The sequence below is a fragment of the Eucyclogobius newberryi genome, unplaced genomic scaffold (assembly GCF_026437365.1).
Source record: "Eucyclogobius newberryi isolate DKJ021-1_F unplaced genomic scaffold, fEucNew1.0.hap1 SCAF_11, whole genome shotgun sequence".
Classification (NCBI taxonomy): domain Eukaryota; kingdom Metazoa; phylum Chordata; class Actinopteri; order Gobiiformes; family Gobiidae; genus Eucyclogobius; species Eucyclogobius newberryi.
The window spans coordinates 8,439,849-8,464,272 of record NW_027315735.1 but is presented as its reverse complement, the minus strand read 5'-3'; the positions used below and the strand labels follow the sequence as shown (position 1 = coordinate 8,464,272).

General features: G+C 42.4%; 2 protein-coding genes across 6 annotated transcripts in view; both read left to right on the top strand.

Annotated features, from left to right (window-relative positions):
• Positions 1 to 12,020, top strand: part of setd7 (SET domain containing 7, histone lysine methyltransferase) — a 42,934-nt gene extending 30,914 nt beyond the window's left edge. For all 3 annotated transcript variants that reach the window (XM_072435404.1, XM_072435396.1, XM_072435389.1), the window contains one exon: positions 11,775 to 12,020. In XM_072435404.1, the coding sequence (XP_072291505.1) occupies positions 11,775 to 11,848 (74 nt within the window). In that variant the 3' untranslated portion in view covers positions 11,849 to 12,020. The remainder of the gene's footprint in view (positions 1 to 11,774) is intronic.
• A 5,530-nt stretch (positions 12,021 to 17,550) lies between these two features.
• Positions 17,551 to 24,424, top strand: part of LOC140346749 (uncharacterized) — a 44,169-nt gene continuing 37,295 nt past the window's right edge. For all 3 annotated transcript variants that reach the window (XM_072432953.1, XM_072432945.1, XM_072432938.1), the window contains exons 1-2: positions 17,551 to 17,845; positions 21,033 to 21,092. In XM_072432953.1, the coding sequence (XP_072289054.1) occupies positions 17,681 to 17,845; positions 21,033 to 21,092 (225 nt within the window). In that variant the 5' untranslated portion in view covers positions 17,551 to 17,680. The remainder of the gene's footprint in view (positions 17,846 to 21,032; positions 21,093 to 24,424) is intronic.

The window sequence follows — 24,424 nt, the reverse complement described above, 5'->3', positions numbered from 1 at the left end:
AGGCCACAACAAAAGAGGAGATGGGTCAGCAAACAAAGGATTTATTTTACAAAAAGATAATTTATATAATATAATAATAACAAAACTAAGGTATGGGGTATGAGTATGTAGAGGTCAGTAGTGTGTGGTGATGTGTGAGTGAAGGACTTAAGTATGTAGGTGCGAAGTGAGTGTGGTGGTAAAACAAAGGGAGAGGGAGGAGGAGGAGGCTCGAACGAACTATGCTCCCTTTTATAGGCGCCCTCATCAGCTGAGGTGGAGCAGGAGGCCTTTCCCTTAGTGCAGGTGTTAAGACCTGCACAGAGGAGAGGCAGCAGCAGAGGGCAGCAAAATCACTATGACCCCGCTACGGCCTGGCCTGTAACAGCTTGTGTCTCTTTTTCAATAACAGAATAATGTCCCAATAAGGCTAGTGTCCACCTCAATTTGAAAAGGTCTATCAATTAGGTGCAGCTAGAAAGGGAGAGTTTGAAATGAGCTACTTGACTCTCTCAAAGGCTTTCTGACACAAATCAGACAAAATAAATTTAACACTGCCTTTTAACAGGTCAGTCACAGATGACAGTAAAAAAAAATGGGGCAAAAGCACCTATGGTAGCCCACCATTTCCAAAAACCTCATTGGGTCCTTTTTAGTTGTACTTATTGAAAACTGAGGTAAAAAAGTACAATGGCTTGTACTTTAGCACGCAGAGGCAGCTGTGCCATGGCCCACCACACGGCAATGGGAGTACACTACAATGGCCTAGGCAAACTCACATTATGCGAGATTTACAGTTAATTTTGCTTTAGCTGAGCTGTCGAAAATGGCTTTAAGGCGGCAGAGATTTCCTTGCCAGGTATCAGAATAAACAACCAGGTCATCTAGTGTCATGGAATTAGACAAACACCGATGCTATTCCGTAACACATCGAGAACACAATTCAACTTAGAACATGAAACGACACAGAAATATCAGCGTGATCCTCCTGCGTCTCACCCCGTTTTTCCCCATGCTGGTTGGTTTTATTAGATATTCTGGAATAGGCGGGTCACATTTCTCATTGGTCATTCTCACATCAAGGCACTTGGTATTTTTCCGTAGAGATCAAGCCTTGGGTAAACATTACCCAAACTCCTCTGGGCTGTCACCCCCCTAGGGTAAACATCCTTTGGCCCATCTTACGACCCCTTCACAAACAAATGCTGTCACACACCCGTTTTTCTCTCAGACTAATGATGCAGATAAAATATCACTATTATGCAGATAAAATACATCACAGAAATATAATCATATATTCACATTTTATCACATCTAGATGCACAGCACACCCATCAAGACCACGCACAACCAAAATCAAGCACTGGAATGCAATTTCCGCTTCTCCAGATATACACAATAGAAGGGCCGTCTAATAGGCTTTGCCTCACCAACCTCAATATCATGTTTTAAGACATTAGTATGTGATGGAATGTCCCCAAATAGGCATTAATTAGTTTAACCAACTGTAGACTTTTAGATGTCTCCAAACATAACAAAGAGCTTTCCAAATTCACCAAACACTCCTTATTTTGCAGGCGACCCATCATTCATGCCTCATCCACATCTGGCGGGTCATCTCCCCCAGCTCATTAGGCAGTTTTAACTCCTCATCTTCCACAGAGAAATATAGGCCTTCAGCAAATTCACATCTACGTTCTGGAGTAGGAATCAATAAGTTTAGGTCTGAAAGCTTTTGCAACACAATGGACAGGAAAATTTAGCTTGAAATGGCGACGTAACTAAGGGCAACAGGTCTAGCACCTGGTCACCAAGGAGAAACTGTACACAGAATGACGATCATACAGTTTTTTCATTTTACCTTGCGCACCAACTAACCTGTCCTTAGCCATTTCCTGTGCTAAGGACAGGTCAACTTGTACCTGAAACCATTAACAAGGTTACTTGGTGGATCCGACTCTGTCCAATTGTCCTGCAAAAGTGCCAGGGGGGCCAAAAAACCTTATGGCCAAAAAACTATTTGATTTAATAATTTTTTCATAAATTCAGGACTCAAGCAGTCCAAATAGTTGAGCGTGGAGGATGAAAGGGCGTTTGTTTCCATTCCATTCCACAGTCCTAGTGTGAAAAATAGATTTAGAGTTTAGTTACTATGCTTATTTTTTTTGCATATTATGATATTTTACTATTTTTGTCTGCAACTTTTGCCTCTCTTTCAATGTTTTTCAGTTTAAAGACCAAAAAGCATTGTCCTTTATAATTGACACGGTAGCTAATTGTTACTTTTCTTCTGGAAAAGCATAAAACACTGTAGCTACTACTTACTTTTCTTCTGAAAAAGCATAAAACACTGTAGCTACTTGTTACCGTGTACTTTTACACGTAACTTTTCTAGGCCTTTTTCCTTACACATGTACTATTCATTACTGCTTATTTCTTTTAACACAACTTACTTAACCATATACATTTTTCTATTTCTACCAAGCCTTGGACACAGATTCTGACCACGCATAAATTATTCATTTAATCTTATAATTGTGCAGAAAGTCAATAAAAAGGCTCTGCAGCTTACCTTTTAATGATGGTGCATGCTTATTTTTGCGTAGGTCAGATCTTGAAGGGGGCTCTGACGTCTCGTTTGTTCAGACATTCAACAAGTTGTAGCATCATCTTTGGATAAACTCCCACTATCCCGGGTTTCAAATTGAGAATTCCTGCTTCTGAAGAATGTTCCCCTGTTTTAAATTGAGAGTTCCCACTGTCCTGGATTTCAAATTGAGAATTCCTGCTTCTGAAGAATGTTTCCGGGTTTTATAGAGAGAATTCACTTCTAAAGAATCAAACGAAATCCCGCTGTCTCCCGAGTTTTGGCACCAAAACTGTCTACTTTTACACTACTTAAAAAGTAATACTGCAAGTACAATTGCAAATGCTAGCATAAATTTTAGCACAAGTTCATTAAACATTTCCGCAACCTTGAATCGCAGGTCAGTTCTAGTCACAAAACCTTGGTCATAAGCACACCAGTTTAAGATTTGAACATCTTTGTGTAGTTTGTATGTTTTGATTAGCTCCTTCCATGTTGTAAGCACAGATTTTACCCAGGGATTCTAGACTACCTCCAAATGACTCGACCTTCTATCATTGGCCTGTAAGGCCTGCACAGCCCAATATTTTTCCATTGGGCTTCAAAGAGAAAATGTTAGTAGTCACCTCCAGAGTCTCACTCTATAACCTACAAATCAAGTTAGAAATCTGGAGGTAATAATGGACTTGGACTCGAATTTTTTAACAACCATTTCAAGTCATAACATCAGCAGCTTTATACTATCTAAAAAACATTGCTAAAATCAAAAGTATAGTGGAGAGACTTATCCATGCATTTGTCTCCAGTAAATTAGACTACAGTAACGGCCTGATCACTGGCCTCTCCAAACAAGCTGTAAAACAGCTGCAGTCCATCCAGAATCCTGCTGCTCGGGTCCTGACTATCACCAAGAAGTATGATCACATTAGTCCTCTTCACTGGCTCTCTGTGGCGCAGATAATAGACTTTAAAGTAGCTCTGCTTGTGAACAAGTCTCTCCATGGCCTAGCACCAAAGTACATCTCGGACTCTGAGGACCTCAGGGACCGGCGTCCTGCTGGTGCCCAGAGTCAGGACTAAACATGGGTATTTGTGTTTCAGTTTTATTCAGCTCAAATCTGGAACAGTCTTCCTGAAGATATTAGACAGGCCTCTACTTAAACAAGGTTCAAATCTAAACTAAAAACAGTCTTGTTTAGCTGTGCATATGACTGAAAGGATTCTATTTGCACTCTTCTCTTTTATGTCTTAAAGTGTTTTGGGATTTCTGTCATGTCTCTGTGATTTTAATACATATTTCCTGTTGTGTGAGTCACTTTAAATTAGGGCTGGGAATCACTGGGTACCTCATGATACACAATTCATAGCTCACAATACCGATATGATGCGATTATCGATATATTGTCTATAATAACTCACGATATATTATATGTTTAAAGAAATACTTTTTTTTGGTACCAATTTATTTTATTATTTTATACTTGTGTATGTTAGTAGTAGTTGCAAATACTAACATACACCTTTTGTTTGTGCTGCAATCATTTATACTGTTTTTTACAACACACTTGACACCATTTGGGTGTAATATTGCAGTAGAGTACAAATAAACTTGCCTTGCCTTAGAGAACATTCTGTATAAACAATACTATGAGTGTACCGTGACTGTAATGTAGGACTCGGTGGCCCTTGTGAGCCCCACTCTTTCGGCCAATTCAAGTGCAGACTTAACTGTAGTTTGGGTCTTGTCGTAAAGTGCAGGAAGTCTTTCCGAGAGAGGGAATGTCAAAGCGTGGCTCTAAAATTTGCAGCAAAAAAGCGGAGTCCCTCGTTCTCCACTTTGCTGTAAGGATGGAGACAAACACATGTAAATAGCGATCCAATTGTGATTGATTTTCCCCTTGCAGAAGAAGGTGGCGGTTTTGCCTGGAAAAGGGAGTTTACACCGGGCTGTATCGGCTTTGAGCCATCAACAACCGCAGCTTTCTCACACAGCTCCGGGTGATGCCACGAGAGGTGGCTGTGCATGCTGGTCGTGTTTCCAGTGTACAGTGAACCCTCGTTTATCGCAGGCGTTACGTTCCAAGATGAACCCGCGGGAGTCGAAATCCGCGAAGTAGAAACCTTTATTATTTTTTATTATATGATGAAATACTCCATAAAATATTGAAAGCAAGGAACAAAATCTTTTTACAGGCCCAAGCATTTGTTTAACAAATAAAAGTACTGTATAAACGTTTGTACTGTACTCTCACCGCTCTCTCCCGCAGCTCACACACGCGCTCTCACCGGCGTGTCCCGCCACTCACACGCGCGCTCTCACTGGCCGCTCACACGCACGCTCTCACCGGCGTGTCCCGCCGCTCACACGCGCGCTCTAACCGGCCGCTCACACGCGCGCTCTCACCGGCGTGCCCCGCAGCTCACACGCGCGCTCTCACCGGCCTCGCAAACTTCAATTTGGCAAGCGATTTTACGTACATGTAATCCATAACGTTATTGACACACAGGTAGAGAAGACGCGGAGAGACTGTTTAGCCAATCAGAATGCAGAACACAATGCATGATGAAAATCCGCGAAGCAGCGAGTCCGCGAAAAGTGAACCGCGATATAGCGAGGGATCACTGTACCGAACTTTTGAAAAGCAGTTCTTGCATATTGAATAGTCCTTTTTGAGCTTTGTCCCATCTGTGCTACTGTTGAAGCCAAAGTGAGTCCATACTTTGGACTTAATTGTTGCTGGTGCAACAATTAACTACTTCTTCCGCTCATAGCCAATCTCTCACTGTGTGACCCTAGCTAACTCCAAAGAAGTGTCTCAACAAAGGAATGGTGAATAGAGCAATTTATAGCGGCTTTTTACAACGTTAAAAAATCGATACTTGACGAGAACGCATCGAGAATCGAGTAAATATCGCAATATATTGCCATATCGATATTTTGGCGCACCCCTACTTTGAATAGCTTTGAGCAGGAATTGTGCTCTACAAATAAACTTGCCTTGCCTATTCTGGATCACACCAGTACAGCAACGCTCTGATTTGAGCTGGAACAAAGTACTATAATTTGGGTACTTTAAGCCACTACTTTTTTGCCATACTTTGAACCCAACGGTGCGTCTAATTTATAGATTTTTACTAGCTATCGGCCACCGGGGGGGCACTCTAGCTGGAAGCGCAAGCGTTTATACACACTGTTGAGGATGACATCAGTGGACAGTGGTCACTGTCCAAGGGATACGTTGTGTTTCATTACAATCAGACTCGTATTCACGGGGAAATTAGTCTAATGAGGAACTGAATCTAGACACGGCTAAACGCAAAGACACACGTAGAGCGCGAATATGCGATTTAGGGCAATCTGCAGTTTAGAACCTGCCGCATTGAAATGAGACTTTCTTGGCCAGACCTGCCCAGCGGACAACCCGTGCATCACTACCGTGGACCATCTTTATGTGTAAATATCTCATGTTACAATGTAACACTCACTCGCTACATACAAGCACAGGAGCAGACCAAACCAGATGTGACACAGATACCGGTAAATCGGCTCACTCAGATGTGTTCACTGTATGTTTAACTTCAAAATGCTGTATTTTATTACAATCCAATTCATATTCACTGAGAAATTAGTCTAATGACAAACTGATTTTGGACGGGCCGACAACAGCGGCCGCACGGAAATGAGAATTCACTACGGTGGACCATCTTTATGTGTAAATATATCATGTTACAGTGCTGCCCGGTAGTCGAGTGGTTATGGAACAGCACACATATGCCAGGTTCCAAGTGTATTTGGCCGCTGTGTTGTGAGTTTGAATTCCTACGCTGACAATTTACTGTATGTTCTCCCTTCTCTCTCATCCCCCATTTTACACTTGAAACAAAATCTTAAAATAATATATACCGTACTTTCCGCACTATAAAGCGCACTCAAAAGCCTTTAATTTCCTCAAAAATTGTCAGTTTTATAATCCAGTGCGCTTAATATATGTCTGAATTCTGGTTGTGCTTACTGACCTCGAAGTGATTTTGGCGCTCGCGACGCTTTGTCAAAATGTAAACTGCATTATTACTGCATTATTACTACAACATTACAACTACCAGGAGCAACTCGACACCTAAATAAAGGACCCCCGAATTAAGGACCCCAAAATGGCCAAGAGACACGCTTATGACACAGACTTTAAACTCTGGGCTAAAGTATCTGTCCCAACTGTGGTCCAAGCTTTCACAAAGGCTGGAATCATCACTGAAGGTTACAGCAGCGAGTTGGATACGGGGAACTGTTAAACTCGGACACTGAAGGACACACGGATTTGTGGACTAGGACTGAACTGAAAAAGTGAGTGTATTGTGTTGTATTTTTTGCGTGTTATAACTGACTGAGAGTTGTTGTAAATACGATCATTAACGTTTGAACAATGTTGAGCTGAATGAGTTGAAAGTGTTGAATAAAGCTCAACTGACTGACTTATCTGTTTTGCTTCGCTTAATGCGCTTTATATATGAACAATTATACAAAATAGACCATTTATTGACAGTGCGCTTTATAATCCAGTGCGCCTTTTCGTGCAGAAAATACGGTATATACATTTTTTAAAATATGTCTCATCTTACAACGTGGGCACCTGCGGCTTATTGACAATTTATTTTTTCTTTGTGAATTTTGTTGGCGTGGTTTTTATTCAGGAGCGCTGTATATCCCATAAATTACGGTAATCCTTCAGACAAGGCAAATCCCTACCTCCTTTTTCTTTTGATAAATGTAGAGTTTTAAATCAGATTCGAGGTTTCTTGCCTTGCCATACAAATCTTGAGATTGTTTTATTCCTTTCATCAAACAGCCGGTTGGGGATGGTAATCGGGAGAGTCTGGAATAGATAAAATTCTGGGCAAAACATAAATTTTTACATTTTCCATCCTTTGACTTGACTTAAGTATGGGATCAAAGTCCATTTTTGAGTAACTATTAGTTCACAGGTCACATTTTCACATCAATGTCTGATTTTTCCTCCAGTTTTTTTTTATTGTAGATATTTTTTGTTTGATGTTTTCATGTAATAGTTTCCCTATAGTTTACATTGCAGAGTTTGTCAGTTAGATTTAAGAGATCAGTGAGTGAAAGTGACCACTTTTATCACTGCAGGTCCACCACTGTCACACACAGACTGCTTTCTGTGCGGTGGTTCTTCTTCTTAGGTGTATAATGGCAGTTAAAGTGTTACATTACCACAACTTACTGTGTGTGTTACTTACTGTTGTGTTTAATGGATATTTCTGGTTTGGTCAGATATAGCATATCTACATAGCAGGCAATTTTATGTTCTGTCCCATTAATTGAGACACCATAAATTGTTTCCGATTGTCTAATATAGAGCTCATTCACCGACGTCACAAAACCTGATCGCATACTATGCCGCCATATCGTCAGCCACTTGTTGCTGTCCTATGCACTGATAGAGTGTGGAAAGTGATCTCAAACATGAATTATGGAGGCCTCAGTGCGTTCAGATTCCACAAACTCCTTGGATGAGCTACATAAAGGTCGATATTTAGAAAGGCTGCGATCAATCAACTCGGATCCATATTTGATGCCTAAATCATCGACTCTTCCAGATATCTCGTACCCGGACATTTACGATTCAGATCTTCAGATCTCGCCGTTTATCTTCCCGGTTGCTGCACCCAACTGCCACACATACCTTCACCATTTTATTATAGTGAAGCGTCTGATATCATTAACAAGGTTTTGAGCCTCTTCGAGCCGTGTTTCGTTGTAAATCAAAGCAGACAGGCGGCAGTATTGAATTGGCTTGTAGTGGTAAACACGATCAGCTGACGGACAATATGGCAAAACAAGCCCGGGGGCGGTCGTGTGACGTCACGTGAATGAGCTCTATAGTGGGTCAATGGTTCCAAGTTCCAAAGCTAACGAGGGGACCAAGCACTATCCTGCCTCACCCATCTCTTCAAAGTCATTGAGTCTGTCAAATGACCAGTCATTTTGATTCTTGATGTTGGACCATGGCAAGGCAAGGCAAGTTTATTGTACAGCACATTTCATACACAAGGCAATTCAAAGTGCTTCACACAGCAGGAAAAATGCTGGTCCAAAACTCCGCTGCCCGCCTCCTCACCCACACCCGGTCCCGTGATCACATCACTCCCGTTCTCCGCTCTCTCCACTGGCTCCCCATCAAGCAGCGCATAAACTTTAAAATACTCCTCCTCACTTTCAAAGCTCTTCACCACCTTGCCCCCCCCTACCTGTCTGACCTCCTCATCCCCCACCGCCCCACCCGAGCTCTCCGATCCTCCTCCTCTCTCACCCTGACTGCACCAACATCCCGACTCAAAACTTTTGGCGACAGAGCATTCTCCCGAACAGCACCCCCACTCTGGAACTCCCTCCCCCAACCTGTCCGCCACTCTCCCTCACTCACAACATTCAAATCCCGCCTAAAAACATACCTCTTCACCCAAGCCTATGACCTCCCCTACCCCTAGCCTCCTCTACCCCATTGCCTAGACTTCTACCCCCTGTTACATCCCCATCTTTTTCTCTCTACTTCTTCTGTCTTGTTCATTTTATCTGTATATTAATGTGTTCTGTACGTGTTGTCCCCCCTGTCTGTAAATACCCCCCCCTTTTTTTATTATGTTCAGCGTCTTTGGGTCACTGAAAAGCGCTATATAAATAAAAGTTATTATTATTATTATTATTATTAAAATCACAAAGAAGCAGAGCTTTTTTAAGGGCCCAGTTAAAAGTTGATAAAAAACAAAGGAATAAGCTTTACACTACTCTGATGGGAACCTGTCACTCTCCGGAGATTTATTGTGTTTTGATTGCACTTTTTCAATAGTTGTTATTTCCGCACCATTTATTTGTTTTGCTCTTCGGTCATGGCATGTAAATTGAATGTGTCCAGATTGCATGTCCAGATTTAATTTCTTCTTAGTGAAAAGTTTTAGTTGAAGGATTCAAATGCTCATTGTATTTGGTCTTGTTTGTATTTTAAAAATAGTTATTTCTGCTTGTTGTTTTCTAAGCTTCTAAGCTTTTCTAAGCTAAGAGGGAGGGGGAGGGAGGGCGAGAGGAAGGGAGAGGGGGGAGGGGGAGAGAGGGAGGGAGAGAGAGAGAGAGAGAGAGGGAGGGAGAGGGGGAGACATGCAGTACTTTTACACAAAAGTACTACACACACATACACACCTACACACACGGGAGGGGGAGAGAGAGGGGGGGAGAGGGAGAGACTCAGACACTCTAGCAATGGCTTCAGCCATTGCAAATGTTCTAGTATTAAAAGATGCTATTCATATTTTGTATAAATTGGTATTTAACATGTTGAAATCATTCTTACAATATTACTTTAGTTACACAACTCTCTGGTCGAACACAACACACAAACAGGAATCACAACAACCACACACAATAGAAAAACAAATTGCAAAAAAAAAAGCTCATGCCAAAAAGTGCAAAGAGCTCAAAGGCTGATCCAAAAAGAGATCAGAGAGTGGAGGGAAAACTATTTTCTAGGTAAAAAAAAAAAAGTTACAGTTGATATACCTCTTTCACTAGGGCATTCACAAAGCGAAAGTGGAACACACTGACCCACATTGGGCAAATACTCAGATATGTCCAGTAAAGTACAGGTCCCCCTTCCGCTGAAGTTAATCTTTGTGTTCTTCCATTCACGTTGATCCTCAGCGTTGCAGGATAGAGCAGAGCGTATTCCATGTTCTTCTCTCTCAGGCAGGATTCTGCAGCGAGAAGTCTGCATCCAGCCATGACACGCTGTTTGTCACTGAAGTTGTGGAACTTCCGTATAATAGGTCTTGGGGGCCAGAGAGCAATGTGCATGGTCTATCTTTATTTTCCCATCTTTAGCTGGAAGATTGAGATATTAGGGTATTCAAGTCTCCATATCCTTTTCCTCTGTGTTCTCTTTAATAGCGACAATCCACATATTACATCTGCGTTCTCGGTTTTCCAGTTAGTCTGTCAAAACACGCACCCGGTTTGTCAATTTTGCCAGTCTATCCGCCTTTCTTTGTGCCCACTGTCTTGGTATTCTTGTCAGTAATTTCCCATAAACCCGCCGAGTCCATCTCCACCACCTTGTCCGACTCAGAGCTGGAGCCAAAGCAACTGCAGAACTCGATCTGGAACCTGTTTCCGGCCGAGCAGGGGCCTGCGCTGGTGCAGCTAGCTTGATGGTAGCATTGCCTGATTCTCTGTGTGGTTTTTCACGAATGTTCACAAAAAAAGTGTCCAAACTCTTCATATGTCTGGTCCCACGTAGAAATATCAGGGCTCCCCAGGTGAATTGATTATTACCACGGGAACGGCCGCAGTCAGACAAGAATGTCCGCACTAAGCCACCATCATCCCAACCCACCAGTGTTTCTTTTAAAAAGTTTAGCCCGGGCACAGCCTGTGTAACCAAATGTGTAATTAATTGCTTTCATATTTTTCATTTATTAAACCGCACAAAATTGTCCTGGTTTATAGACCCTTTTTATTGATCTTTTCAGTCAATGAATCGAGTACTCCCTTTTCAGAAAATTAGTAGGTATTAATGTTTTTGCTGAACAAGCTTCAGATGGTGCCCCTTTTTAAATATGAATATGAACATTAACTACCTAAAATCCTACACTAGTGATGGCCACAATATTATGGCTAGTCCCAGAGAATATACATTACATATTGGCGCAACTGTGTGAGGAGGAAACAAGACAAATATGCTGCTCTTCTCTCCCTAAGCTGCGCAGACGGGGCAGGTCAGTCACCAGTCTGCAGTGGGACGGTGTAGAAGTGGTGCTTCACTGTGGTGAGTGAGGCATTTCAGGAACAAGATGCACTCACGTTACTTCTCGGTGGGATCCAAGTGAAAAAGAAGCGAATGCACATGCATTCTCTTCGCATATTCTTCAGATATGCTTTATATCGCCAAATGAGCGGTCAGTAGCGGAGCAAGTTTAAAAGTTAGACTCGAAAAGGGGAGGGAGGAAACAAGTGAGAAGACAAGTGCGAAGGGAACCAGGACCAAGGAAAGGGCTTTCAGAAAGTTGCTGGAGGGGATGCAAAGGAAACTCCAGATATGTGTATGATGAGGATACAACACATGTTTAAATGCTCAAAAAAATAAAACGGAATAATTATAATTTAAAAAATGTGGTCGTGTGTTGTTTTTTGTGTGTGCAGGTATGTTCACCCTCGTTTTGGACCCATCAAGTGCATCCAAACTCTCAGGCCAGTGCACAAAGATGAGGAGCTGACGGTCTCCTACGATTATGACCAGGAGCCGTTGGAAAAAAGTGCTCCAGAAGCTCCTGACTGGTACAAACAGGCACTACAACACTTTCAACAAACCAACAGCCAATAAGAGTGCAGGCCACACAAATGTGGACAGTTTAAGAGCAAATTACAGCAATGGACACAAATGGGAAAGAATCCACAGCAAATGAGAGCACATGACAATGCAAAAGCCAATTTAAGCAAAAGATGTACAGTTAAATATTCATTAGGAGCTTGGGACTCGTGTGGACTCATCTGTACCTCAAGTCTGAGGTACTTCAGAGGCTAGTGTAATTGAGACAGGAAAATTGAATCGTCCCTTTTCTAAATAAATAAATCAAATTGAGATGGAACAATTACTATGGAAAACTATGCAAGAACTCACTAGTATCTACAAGTCAAATTATGCTATATACTAATGTATATTTCACAATTTTTTTTAAAATATCAAAAAAATTAATACAAATGTTCAAATAATGGAGTGGACACCAACCTAAATTGTCTTTGAAGTATAAAAGTTTTTATAACGTATGTGGAAAATAAAGTTCATTGGTGCATACTGTGTCATTGTTGTGTTTAAGTTCTATAAACACAAAGAATGTATAATGCCTGCATTGTAGAGACTTTTGGAAAATACAGGGAAATTAAAATATCTGGATCCTTGGGGAGTCCTTGCCCCAAGTGGAGGAGTTCAAGTATCTCGGGGTCTTGTTCACGAGTGAGGGAAGAATGGAGCGTGAGATCGACAGGCGTATCGGTGCAGCGGCTGCTGTGACGCAGTCGCTGCATCGGACCGTTGTGGTGAAGGAGGAGCTGAGTCGAAAGGCAAAGCTCTCAATTTACCGGTCGGTCTACGTTCCTACCCTCACCTATGGTCATGAGCTTTGGGTAATGACCGAAAGAACAAGATCGCGGATACAAGCGGTCGAAATGAGTTTCCTCCGCCGGGTGGCTGGGCGCTCCCTTAGAGATAAGGTGAGGAGCTCGGCCACACGGGGGAAGCTCGGAGTAGAGCCGCTGCTCCTCCACGTCGAGAGGAGTCAGCTGAGGTGGCTCGGGCATCTGTTCCGGATGCCTCCTGGGCGCCTCCCTCGGGAGGTGTTTCAGGCATGTCCCACCAGGAAGAGGCCCCGGGGAAGACCCAGGACACGCTGGAGAGACTATGTCTCTCGGCTGGCCTGGGAACGCCTCGGGATCCCCCCGGAGGAGTTGGAGGAAGTGTCTGCGGAGGGGAAAGTCTGGGAGTCCCTGCTCAGACTGCTGCGCCCGCAACCCGGCCCCGGATAAAGCTGCAGAAAATGGATGGATGGATGGCTCCTGAAAATACAAGCACCACGGTATAGTAGGGACAGTCTACATGCACCGAAACACACTCAGGCTGGGAGGACCAACGAGAGGTGGTTTCCTTAGGACAGCATCTCTGTCCCAAGTAGAGACACTTGCAAAATGTCCTCCTTCTTTTAATGCACCTTAGACTTTACACAGGAAAGGTTATAAAACGCGTGTCTCAAGTTATGAAATGGGTGTCAATACATATATATGTATGTGTATATATATATATATATATGTATGTATGTACATATATATGTATGTATATATGTGTGTATATATATATATGTATGTATATATATATATATATATATATATATATATATATATATATATATATATATATATATATATATATATATATATATATATATATATATATATATATATATATATATATATATATATATATAGGTAGGGTGTAGAGTGCCATTTTATGAGATAGCAACATAATTTGCCTATAATTACGTTCAGCTTGGACATTTTTCCCAAAATGCTCTATTCACATTTTCCAATTAAAAATGTTTAAGAAACTTGGACCGGGTGCACTTTTGTCAATCCCGTATATAATGACTTCCTGCATGATTTAAGGTGGGGTCATAATATCATTTTTTACATGAGTCCATATATTATTGTATTATAATTACACAAAACCGTAATTATTTTTATTTAATATTGTGTTTATATACCTGGTATTTGATTTACTGTGCTGTCTTGGTCCTCCAGTCCCTACTTATTTGTGTGTTCCCCCTGGTGCACTGGTATAAATTTGAGGGTGGTGACTTCCTCTACCCTTTTGATAACTCCATGTGGGGAATAGGTGAGTCATCCCTCGTGTTTTATGTGTTATATAATGATTGATTGATTGATTGTTATCATCTTCTTTGTAGTTTGGGCTGGATCTACGGTGTAGTGGCACATGTTTATTTTCCCAGTTTTTATCTTGACCAGGTATGTTTACGCCCTTTTGATAACTCCGTGTGGGGAAGAGTTTGGGCTGGACCTGTTTTTTATGTTGACCAGAATAAACGGAGAGTGCCTCCAAAAGTTGAACTGTGTCCCGTGACTACTCTACGCACCACAACCATAAAAATCACACAACACAGGAACACACCAGTCACACTTAATGCCGTTCGACCCGTGCCAGCGCCATGGACTGTCTGCCAGGTTTTTGGCTTGCAGTGCGAAGTTAGGGTTTATTGGCTGTGTGAAGTGAATTTGCTTAAAAGACGAAGTTTGAAACGTATATATATGTGACTCGCCACCCTAAAAACCGCCACGAGTCGGCCTCAACGAAACGGAGAAAAAGACAAATGAAGGTTTTTTTTATTTTTAAATGTGTAATTTTCGTTTTTTTTTGCAGAATGTGCAAGTTGGAGTCATGAAGTAGCCAGTCCATGTATCACATAACTGTATTGGCAGCATTAAAAGCATACATTAAGCCGTGAAAGATCGCTAGTTTTCAGCTTTCTCTGTCGGACTTTTGGGGGTGTTACTTGAACTGCAGAAGAGTGCACTGACGAATATGAGGATGTGGATGTGAGCTCTGATGTAATTGGACTCTTGGATTAATACATTTTTATTATGTGCATATCACCACTTCCTATTGCGCTACATAACTTTATACCTTATATTTCATTATGTACATATCATGCCGTTTAGTGCTCAGTGTTCAATGTTTTGTTGTTTGTGTTGCACTGAATCACCTGTGAATTCTGTTTATCGACAAATGACAATAAATGTTTAACCACGGCTGGTCACATTTATGAAAACTTGAACTTTGTTAAATGGTAAAATAGTATATATATTGTGTGTCTGCAGAGCCGCGGCGCGCCGCTGAAACTGCTGCGCTATTTGATCGCGTTTTAGCGCCGTTTTAGACCACGCCGGGTTAAGGTTAAGGTTAGGGTTAGGGTTAAGGTTAGGGTTAAGGTTAAGGTTAGGGTTAGGTGTTGAGGGCCCTGCACTTGACTGGCTCACATCCTACCTCACCAACAGGCAACAGTTCATCTCCCTCTCCGGTCACTCATCCACCCTCTCCCCAGTAACACAGGGGTCCCCCAGGGCTCAGTCCTCGGCCCCCTCCTCTTCATCTGCTACCTCTTCCCCCTTGGTCACATCCTCCGCCAACTCAACCTGGACTTCCACTGCTACGCTGACGACACCCAGATATATGTCACCACCAAATCCACCCAAAACCCTCCCCTCAGCCACATCGAAACCTGCATCTCTACAGTAAAAACATGGCTCACTCACAACTTCCTCAAACTGAACAGTGACAAAACAGAGCTCCTCCTCATTGGCACCAAATCCACTCTCGATAAAACTGGTCCCTTTTCACTCACCATCGATACCTCGACCATCACCCTCTCCATCCTGGTACGCAATCTCGGTGTCATCATGGACCCCACCCTCTCCTTCACTCCCCATGTCAGCCACATCGTCAAGACCTCATATTTCCACCTCCGCCGCATCGCCAAAATCAGACACTGCCTCACCGTCCCCGCTGCGGAATCCCTCATCCATGCCTTCATCTCCTCCCGCCTCGACTACTGCAACTCCCGCCTCACTGGCATCTCCTCCCATTCCCTCCATAGACTCCAAATGGTCCAAAACTCCGCTGCCCGCCTCCTCACCCACACCCGGTCCCGTGATCACATCACTCCCATTCTCCGCTCTCTCCATTGGCTCTCCATCAAGCAGCGCATTAACTTCAAAATACTCCTCCTCACCTTCAAAGCTCTCCACCACCTAGCCCCCCCCTACCTGTCTGACCTCCTCATCCCCCACCGCCCCTCCCGAGCCCTCCGCTCCTCCTCCACTCTCACCCTGACTGCACCAACATCCCAACTCAAAACCTTTGGTGACAGAGCGTTCTCCCGAGCAGCACCCCGACTCTGGAACTCCCTCCAAACTGTCTGCCACACTCCCTCACTCACATTTAAATCCCGCCTAAAAACATACCTCTTCACCCAAGCCTATGACCTCCCCTACCCCTAGCCTCCTCTACCCCACTGTCTACATTTCTACCCCCCCCCCCCCCCCCCCCCGTTACATCCCCATCATTTTCTTTCTACCTCTCCTGTCTTGTTTATTTTATCTGTTCATTATTGTGTATTGTACGTGCTGTCCCCGCCTGTCTGTAAATACCCCCCTTTTTTGAATAAGTGTCCAGCGTCTTTGGGTCCCTGAAAAGCGCTATACAAATAAAATATTTATTATTATTGTTGTTGTTGTTGGGGTTGTTGTTGTTGGGGTTGGGGTTGGGGTTAGGGTTAGCCATGAGGCTATAAGGGAAGTGCTGAGGTCCCTGAAACTGTGCGGCCATTTTACCGCGCCGTGGCTGGAGAGCCGCGGCCATATATATATATATATATATATATATATATATATATATATATATATATATATATATATCTATCATCAAGGCACTCAAATCGCTTTTACATCAGCGAACCAGCCGACCAGTGTTCGCAGACACCGGGGGCGAGTCAGGCCTTGCCCATGGACACAACAGCAGTATTCACCTGAGGCAGCTGTGATCGCATTGCCAACCTGCGGGCCAGTGGATCTGACCGCTCTACCAGAGTCTACCTTCGGATCAGAGTGCCTACCATTCAGCTACTGTACATTTTCTGTACATTGCGATTTTTGGTATATTTGTACAAAAGAGGTCAACCTTGCTCACCCAATCAGCATATATCGACACAGAAAAAGAAGAAATAAATAAATATATGGGAAGGTAAAAAATTTAAAATATATATGCAGGAACATTGAAAAGCAGAAATACATATGAATGTATTGAAGCATAAATACAAATTTAAAAGTGGAAATGAATGAATATGGAAATTAATACAAATAAAATGTAAAGAAATAAGAAATGCAACAATAGAAACAAAGTAATGTGAAGAGATGATATATATTTTTTTTATATAAATGCATGAATAAATGCCTAAATGAAATGTTTTTTTTAAGATAAAAATGTAGGGTTTATACCAATGGTCATTTATTTATTAATGTGATCATTTTATTAATTTATCGTTGTATTATTATTTTTTTATTTATTATTTTCTACATTCATACTTGTGTATATTAAATTCTAATTAAGTCATGTTAATCCTCCATAGTCCACATGAAACAGTACAACAAATATAATACAATGTTCAAACTGCACCTGCCAGTTCATTCTGTGGGATTATACTTGTAGCCTTCGCCTGCTCAGGCTGCTGCGAGCCTGCCCGGTCAAATTGAGGGACAAATCAGTCGTCAGTCTCACCTGCTCAGCTCTGGTTAATAATGAACTTTCTGAAACCTCGTGAACCTTGCCACAGCTCTGATGTGAAACCATTTTAACCATTTTTTTGAATGCTAATAGAAAACAGAGGTGACCAAACTTGACCAACGGAATAGAGGTGTAATGCTATGGTAAAGTTTGGACGGTTGTTTAGTTTTCGCTCCTGACGCATGGGATTATTCCTGTGAAAATGGACCGATATCGATACCTGATGCTCCCCCAGGGGAGAGTGCTGGTGCTGGGCGTGCTGCAGATTGCCTCTGCGGGACTGTGTGTGATCTGCGGGGTTATGGACATGGTCTTTAGGAAGGACACCCTGTTGAGCACCACCAGGACTCCCGTATGGGGCGGGCTGGTGAGGCTTACCAACTTGTATGTTTGATACTTGATGCAGTTACATGGGAAATTTCGTGAAATCGGAGTGGCTTATCAGTTCTGTTTTGAACAGGAAGCCAATGGACCTTTCAGTTATCAAGCAATTCTAGATCGAAACCTGCGGTTTACAATGAACAAATTGATGACAATCTAATTATGTTTGTAGCTAGTTTAGTAATAAGTAAATTACCTAGAAAAAATATATGTCTCCTTTGACACAAGATGTCCATCCTGGCAACTTTTCAAATGTGAACTATTTAATAATTGTAGAAAAATATTTAATAATCTAGAGTTTTGAGTGTCCAGCTGTCTAATTTTCTACCACAGAACACGTCTGGACGAATGAGGGATTACGCCGAATGATTTACTGTTTAACTATATTTAGGTATTTTTGTTTGTTTTATTAAATACATGTTAACCAATTTCACTAGTATAAAAGCAACAAAAATTGAACTCATAATTACAAAATGGTGTCTGTCTCAAAATAAAATTGCTTGTCTAAGCTAGATGAAACCATAAAGATACCATGTGTATTGCTCTCAATTACATTGTTTCCCAATGTTGAGGTCATAAAATATTTATGATTGATAATATTAATAATTGTATACCTGTCTCCGTTTTTTTGTCAGTCCTATTGCCATTACTCAAAAAGCTGGGACAGCACACCACAAATCTGACCATTATCTGATTTCTAGATTGCTGAAATGTTACGTTATCAGTCTGATGTATGCTATCAAATTTTTTGATTGTTCACAACAGTGCAGGATTTGACAAGGATACTTGGAATTCATTTATATCAATGCGCACAGATTTATAGAAGGGGAATGATATTTAAATAGGCTATGTAGGTTATTCCTAGATGGAATAGGCCTATTGCCATCGTCTTTATTCATGTTTAGTCTAAATCAGTGCTAAATATGTACAGAATTAAATAATGTTTCTGCGCACATTTGCCTGTGTGTCTTTTAGGCGCTTGGCACAAACATAATTAAGTGCCGTTCATTCAGTTCATGGCGCCATGTAATTCATGACTTTTAGCACATTTGTGCTTTAGTCTGTTTTATCCATGACTAACTTTCTCTATGGTAACTCTCCTGGCTGTGGTACTTTGACTTAAAGGTGGTATGGACGACTTTTTTCAGTAAATTTTGTATCGTATTTCCTCGTGGCTTGGATAAATCATTTGTCCTGCCACGTATCAATCATAAAACGCACCTACCGCTCACCTGCAGCCGTGTGCGGTTCGTCCCCACGTTTCCGCGTGCCTAAGCGCATGGATCTATCATAGTATAGTTCCCTCAGTGTACGGGGCAAAATGAAGACTGAGAAAGACAGTTCGAGCTGACTCAGAAGTGGACAGAAATCTACGGGAGACGAGCGATGCGATGCGCTCCGTTGCGCTAATAAACCAACGCACGTGTGTGTTGTATCAGTCCGCACGGGGGAGTGCGCATGCGCACTTCCGCCTGCGTTCTCAAATTGCCGAAAAATCGTCCATACCGCCTTTAAGCTTCACAAGAGATAACATTTATTTGTCCTGTTTGCTATTCTGTTTGTATAACTCTTCTGTGTCTGTAATTCCGTCTGCTTCACTCTGATTTATTGGCAGTTGCTGTAACAGTATTGCTCAGTGGTGGGCCGTGAGGGCCAGCAAGGCCTTCTCTGCTAGCCTAAACATAATCAGAATATAATTTAAATATATATATATATAATAATGTATAATAAATATTTGTGGGAAAATATTGTTTTCCCACAACTATTTATTACATTAATCTCCAGCGTAAGAGTTATACTCTTCATTTCATGACTTTCCTCTTGGTTGCACTGCTTCTGCCCCAGGTTGAGATGTGGAGGGCTGGTCTTTATGTTAGATATTTGATCCAATCATATTCAGCCATCATGTGTTGCCAGGGATCTAAAATCTGCCGAGGCCTTCAGACCTCAACAGTGCTGGTGCTTGTAGCTTAAAGTGAATGGAAATGAAAATGATGTGTCAACCAATCAGCTTCAGAGTTGGCTCTTGTACGTCTGCTGCTGTTGCTCAGGAGCCATCTAGCAGGTGCATCATGTGCACATCTTTTGATTGGATCACCAATATTGAGAAGCAGGTCCTACGGGCGGGGTCTGCAGAACCTCAGAACGAGGAAACTGGATTTGACAGACGCATTAATCCGTGTACTACTAAGCTGTTTTTTCGACCCACAATGGTGAAAGGAGGAAAAGATATCAATTTGGTCGAGGATATAATTATAATGCCTTTCTCAAGACGAACTTTTCAAGAAAAATTAGACATTGTAAGGAGAGGTCGTCCGATACCAACGCTGCAAAGCCTGTTACAGGCGGGTTCGTTCCCTACTTTCAAAGTTTGGACATCGCAGACATTGGCGCAGAGAAAGCGCGGACACTGGCACGGAGAACGGCGGAAAACGTGCGGACACCGGCGTGGAGAACGAGCGGAGAACGGCGCGGAGAACGAGCGGACAACGCACAAACACCGGCATGGAGATTGCACGAAGAACGGCGCGGAGAACGGTGCGGAGAACAGCATGGAGAACGCGGGGACATTGGCGTGGAGAACGCGCGGAGAACGGCGCGGAGAACGTGCGGACACTGGCGTGGCGATTGCATGGAGAACGGCGCGGAGAACAGCATGGAGAACGCAGGGACATCAGCGTGGAGAACGGCGCGGAGAACGCGCGGACACCGGCGGGGAGATTACACGGAGAACGGCGCGGGGAACGGCATGGAGAACGCGGGGACATCGGCACGGAGAACGTGCGGGGAACCGCGTGGAGAACGCGCGGACACCGACAGGACAAGGTGAGGAAACGCCTGATTGAACTGCGTTTCTGTCTAAATGTATAGTGTCTAGAGCCATGGCATTATAATGATGGTAATATGGTAATAAGAGGTGGATTAATTCGGGTGGGACTGTGTACTGAAGGCCCAAGCCCCAGACCCACGGCCCGCCACTGGTATTGCTGATATTTATGATTTTATATATTATGCTGATATATAGTTCACAGCACCACTTGTACCACCAGTTGTAATGGAATTCATGCAATCAGTGCTGAGTGGGGCCACAAGCTCAAAGCCGAATAGAGTAGAGCCAAGTAGGTACTAATGAAAAATGGCACATATTTCAAATATCTTTTCTAACTTTCCAGATCATGGCTATTCCAGGTGTCCTGTCCCTCTTTGCATCCCAGAGGAAAAACCACATACTGGTGAGTCTGCCAGTCCTAAAGCTGATTACAGTGAAGTGGCCATTTACATATCTCAAGAGAAAGTAACACTACTTTGTGTTCCCAAAAGGGGGTGGACTACAGAGTGGAACTGGGTTAAAAAAAAAATCTGCATTTGACTTGTTCGGGAGGGTCAAGATTATCATCCTTACCCACATTAAATATACCATAAAGTTTTAGTCTAACCCAAAGACCAATAGTAAAATAGACTTGATATATTAATGTCTGTTGCTCTACAAATATTGTTTGAGGTTGGCTCCACACATTTTCCATATTAATCTTAATAAAGTCCTTTCAACTGACAACGATCACATCTTTGGGATTGAATATGACACCACCTGTTCCAGCTCAAACTCTATAATGTTGTGATAAGATAAGCCTTTATTTGTCCACACAATGGGGAAATTTCCTTGTTGCAAAGCAAGTAGGTACAGAAGTAAAAGTAACATAACTTATAGAAAGCTTTAAAACAAAAAACACTTAATTAAAACACTCTTGTAGGCAAAACCTCTTTTATTCTTAAATGTGATCACAACTTATTGTTCAGCTCTTCCATTCCACTCATGTTTAGATTTCTGGGCATTTTCAAATTGTGATCAAGTTACTAATCATACGGAAGTTTGATAAGAATTGGCCATAGTTTGCGCTTTAAAGCAAAGTTGAATTAAACAAACTATGAAAAGGTTAGGGTTCGATGCATGTTTTCAGCATGACCCAACCCTTTTGTTTTCTATGTTATCCTTTTATTTGTTTCCTGTTTTTGTATTTCCTATGTTTAGATGTTGTGTTCTACCATAGAGTTTAAAGCCAAGTGACATCCTTTAATGTCAACGGCATATTGAACCCAATTAATTGATTAATTGTTGATAACCAACATGAGTAAAGAAAGAATATACATTAGATATTCACAAGAGACCCATTTGAATAATATATCAAAAACTAACAAAATTCTGGTTTGGAAGGTCGTGTCATTCAGCATATAGGGGCAAACATTAGAGGGGATTTGCTGTGTGGACATTTTTAATGTAAATACAAAGAAGGCAGAATATTCAAGTCCTTGTGGGAGTAAACTACACTTGTATCATCTGCAAATAAGATTTAAAAAAGTTTCACTGAAGCATTGGGTAAATCATTAATATACAATAAAAAATTAAAATGCTTGTAAACCAAAACGCATGTAAGTCAATGACAATATTTGTCAGGTTGCCACGGTAACATGCTTGCAGATAGAGAGGTATGCCATGATTGGCTTTTTCTATTAGAATGGTAAGAAGAAGGTCTGTGCCAAATTCTCTCTGTCAAAGTTTTTTCACTTCATTCAAATGTTTAATGATAAATAATTAACTCTAAATTGCACATGGATGTAATTCATTTTGACAAATTTTCAAGCCTTTTGACTAAAAATCCAAGGTGGAAAAAGGTAAAGTATGAGGTGTGGCCGACTTTTAGGTTGGGGCCATAATATAAAGTTTTACTTGTCCTGACTTAAGGTATGTTTTTACAGTCTATGATGAAAAAGGCCCTTATTGCCGTAATGTATTTTGATTATTATTAAAAACAAATTTAGACACCCAAAAACTAATTTTTCACTGATCTTGGTCGAAAAAAAATGGTATCCGTTAACGTTCAGGAGTTCAAAATAGCCGAAAGGTCGAAAGAGCCTGAGCTTGTGCGGGAGGTTGCGCGGTATCGACTAGATATAGTCGGCCTCACCTCCACGCACAGTTTGGGCTCTGGAACCCATCTCCTGGGGCTGGACGCTCCACTTCTCTGATGTTGCCCGTGGGGAGAGGCGGCGGGCTGGTGTGGGCTTGCTTATATCCCCGCAGCTCAGCCGCCACATGTTGGAGTTCACCCCGGTGGACGAGAGGGTCCCTACGCCTTCGGGTGGGGGACAGGGCTCTCACTGTTGTGTCGGCCTACGGGCCGAACAGCAGTGCAGAGTACCCGGCCTTCTTGGAGTCCTTGGGAGGGGTACTGGACAGTGCACCGACCGGGGACTCCGTTGTTCTGCTGGGGAACTTCAACGCCCACGTGGGCAATGACAGTGACACCTGGAGAGGGGTGATCGGGAAGAACGGCTTCCCCGATCTGAACTTGAGCGGTGTTCAGTTATTGGACTTCTGTGCTAGCCACGGATTGTCCATAACGAACACCATGTTCAAGCACAAGGGTGTCTTCAGTGCACGTGGCACCAGGACACCCTAAGCCGTAGGTCAATTATCAACTTTGTTGTCGTGTCATCTGACCTCCGGCCGCGCCTCTTGGACACTCGGGTGAAGAGAGGAGCAGAGCTGTCAACCAATCACCACCTGGTGGTGAGTTGGATCCGCTGGCGGAGGAGGAAGCCGGACAGACTTGGCAGACCCAAGCGCATTGTGAGGGTCTGTTGGGAACGTCTTTGTCATGGAATGAGACGTACACCAATGCTATTCCTTAACACACAGAGAACACAATTCAACTTAGAATATGAAACGACACAGAAATATTAGACGTTTGTATGGCATGCATGGAAGAAAACGCCGGGCTGCGTCAGCCAGGCTGTTGTAAGCAGCCTGGTGACCCTCCTGCGTCTCACACCGTTTTTTCCTCATGCAGGTTGGTTTTATTAGATATTATGGGATAGGCGGGTCACATTTCTCATTGGTCAGCTTCACATCAAGGCACTTGTCTTTTACAACAGTTGGTATTTTTCCTAGAGATAAAGTTTGGGTAAACATTACCCAAACTCCCCTCGGCTGTTGCACGCCCTGGGGCAACATTCTTTGGCCCATCTTTACGATACCTTCACAAATACAGTGTCACATGCTGTTTTTCTCTTAGACTAATGATGCAGATAATATATCACTATTATGCAGATAAAATACATCACAGAAATATAATCATATTTACATTTTATCACATTTCCCTCCTGTTTATCAAAGCATTAGTCTACTGTCTCATATGCCAAACATATTACTCTTTTCAGTTTTCAACATGTCTTTCATATAGGTGTTAAAATGACACTTTTACACTCAAAAAGTTAAGCACAGTTCTCAAACATTGAACAAACTCTTTTTCTCTCGGCCCACAACATGTCTACTGCCTTACTGTCCTAAATTTTGAGTCAGATTGGTCAATCTCTGTAATTTGACAAACAGACAATTTATTCTGTCTATGATTTTGTGCGGTGTGATAGGAAATATAGAAGTACAAGCGGAAAGCTCTTAAACCCGCTGCTCTCTGGTCAGTCAGTTTGACTCGTCAGGGACCTCTCTGGACACCCCAATAGAATCAAATACGTAGTATCAGGTGCTACTGGGACCAGATTGTCC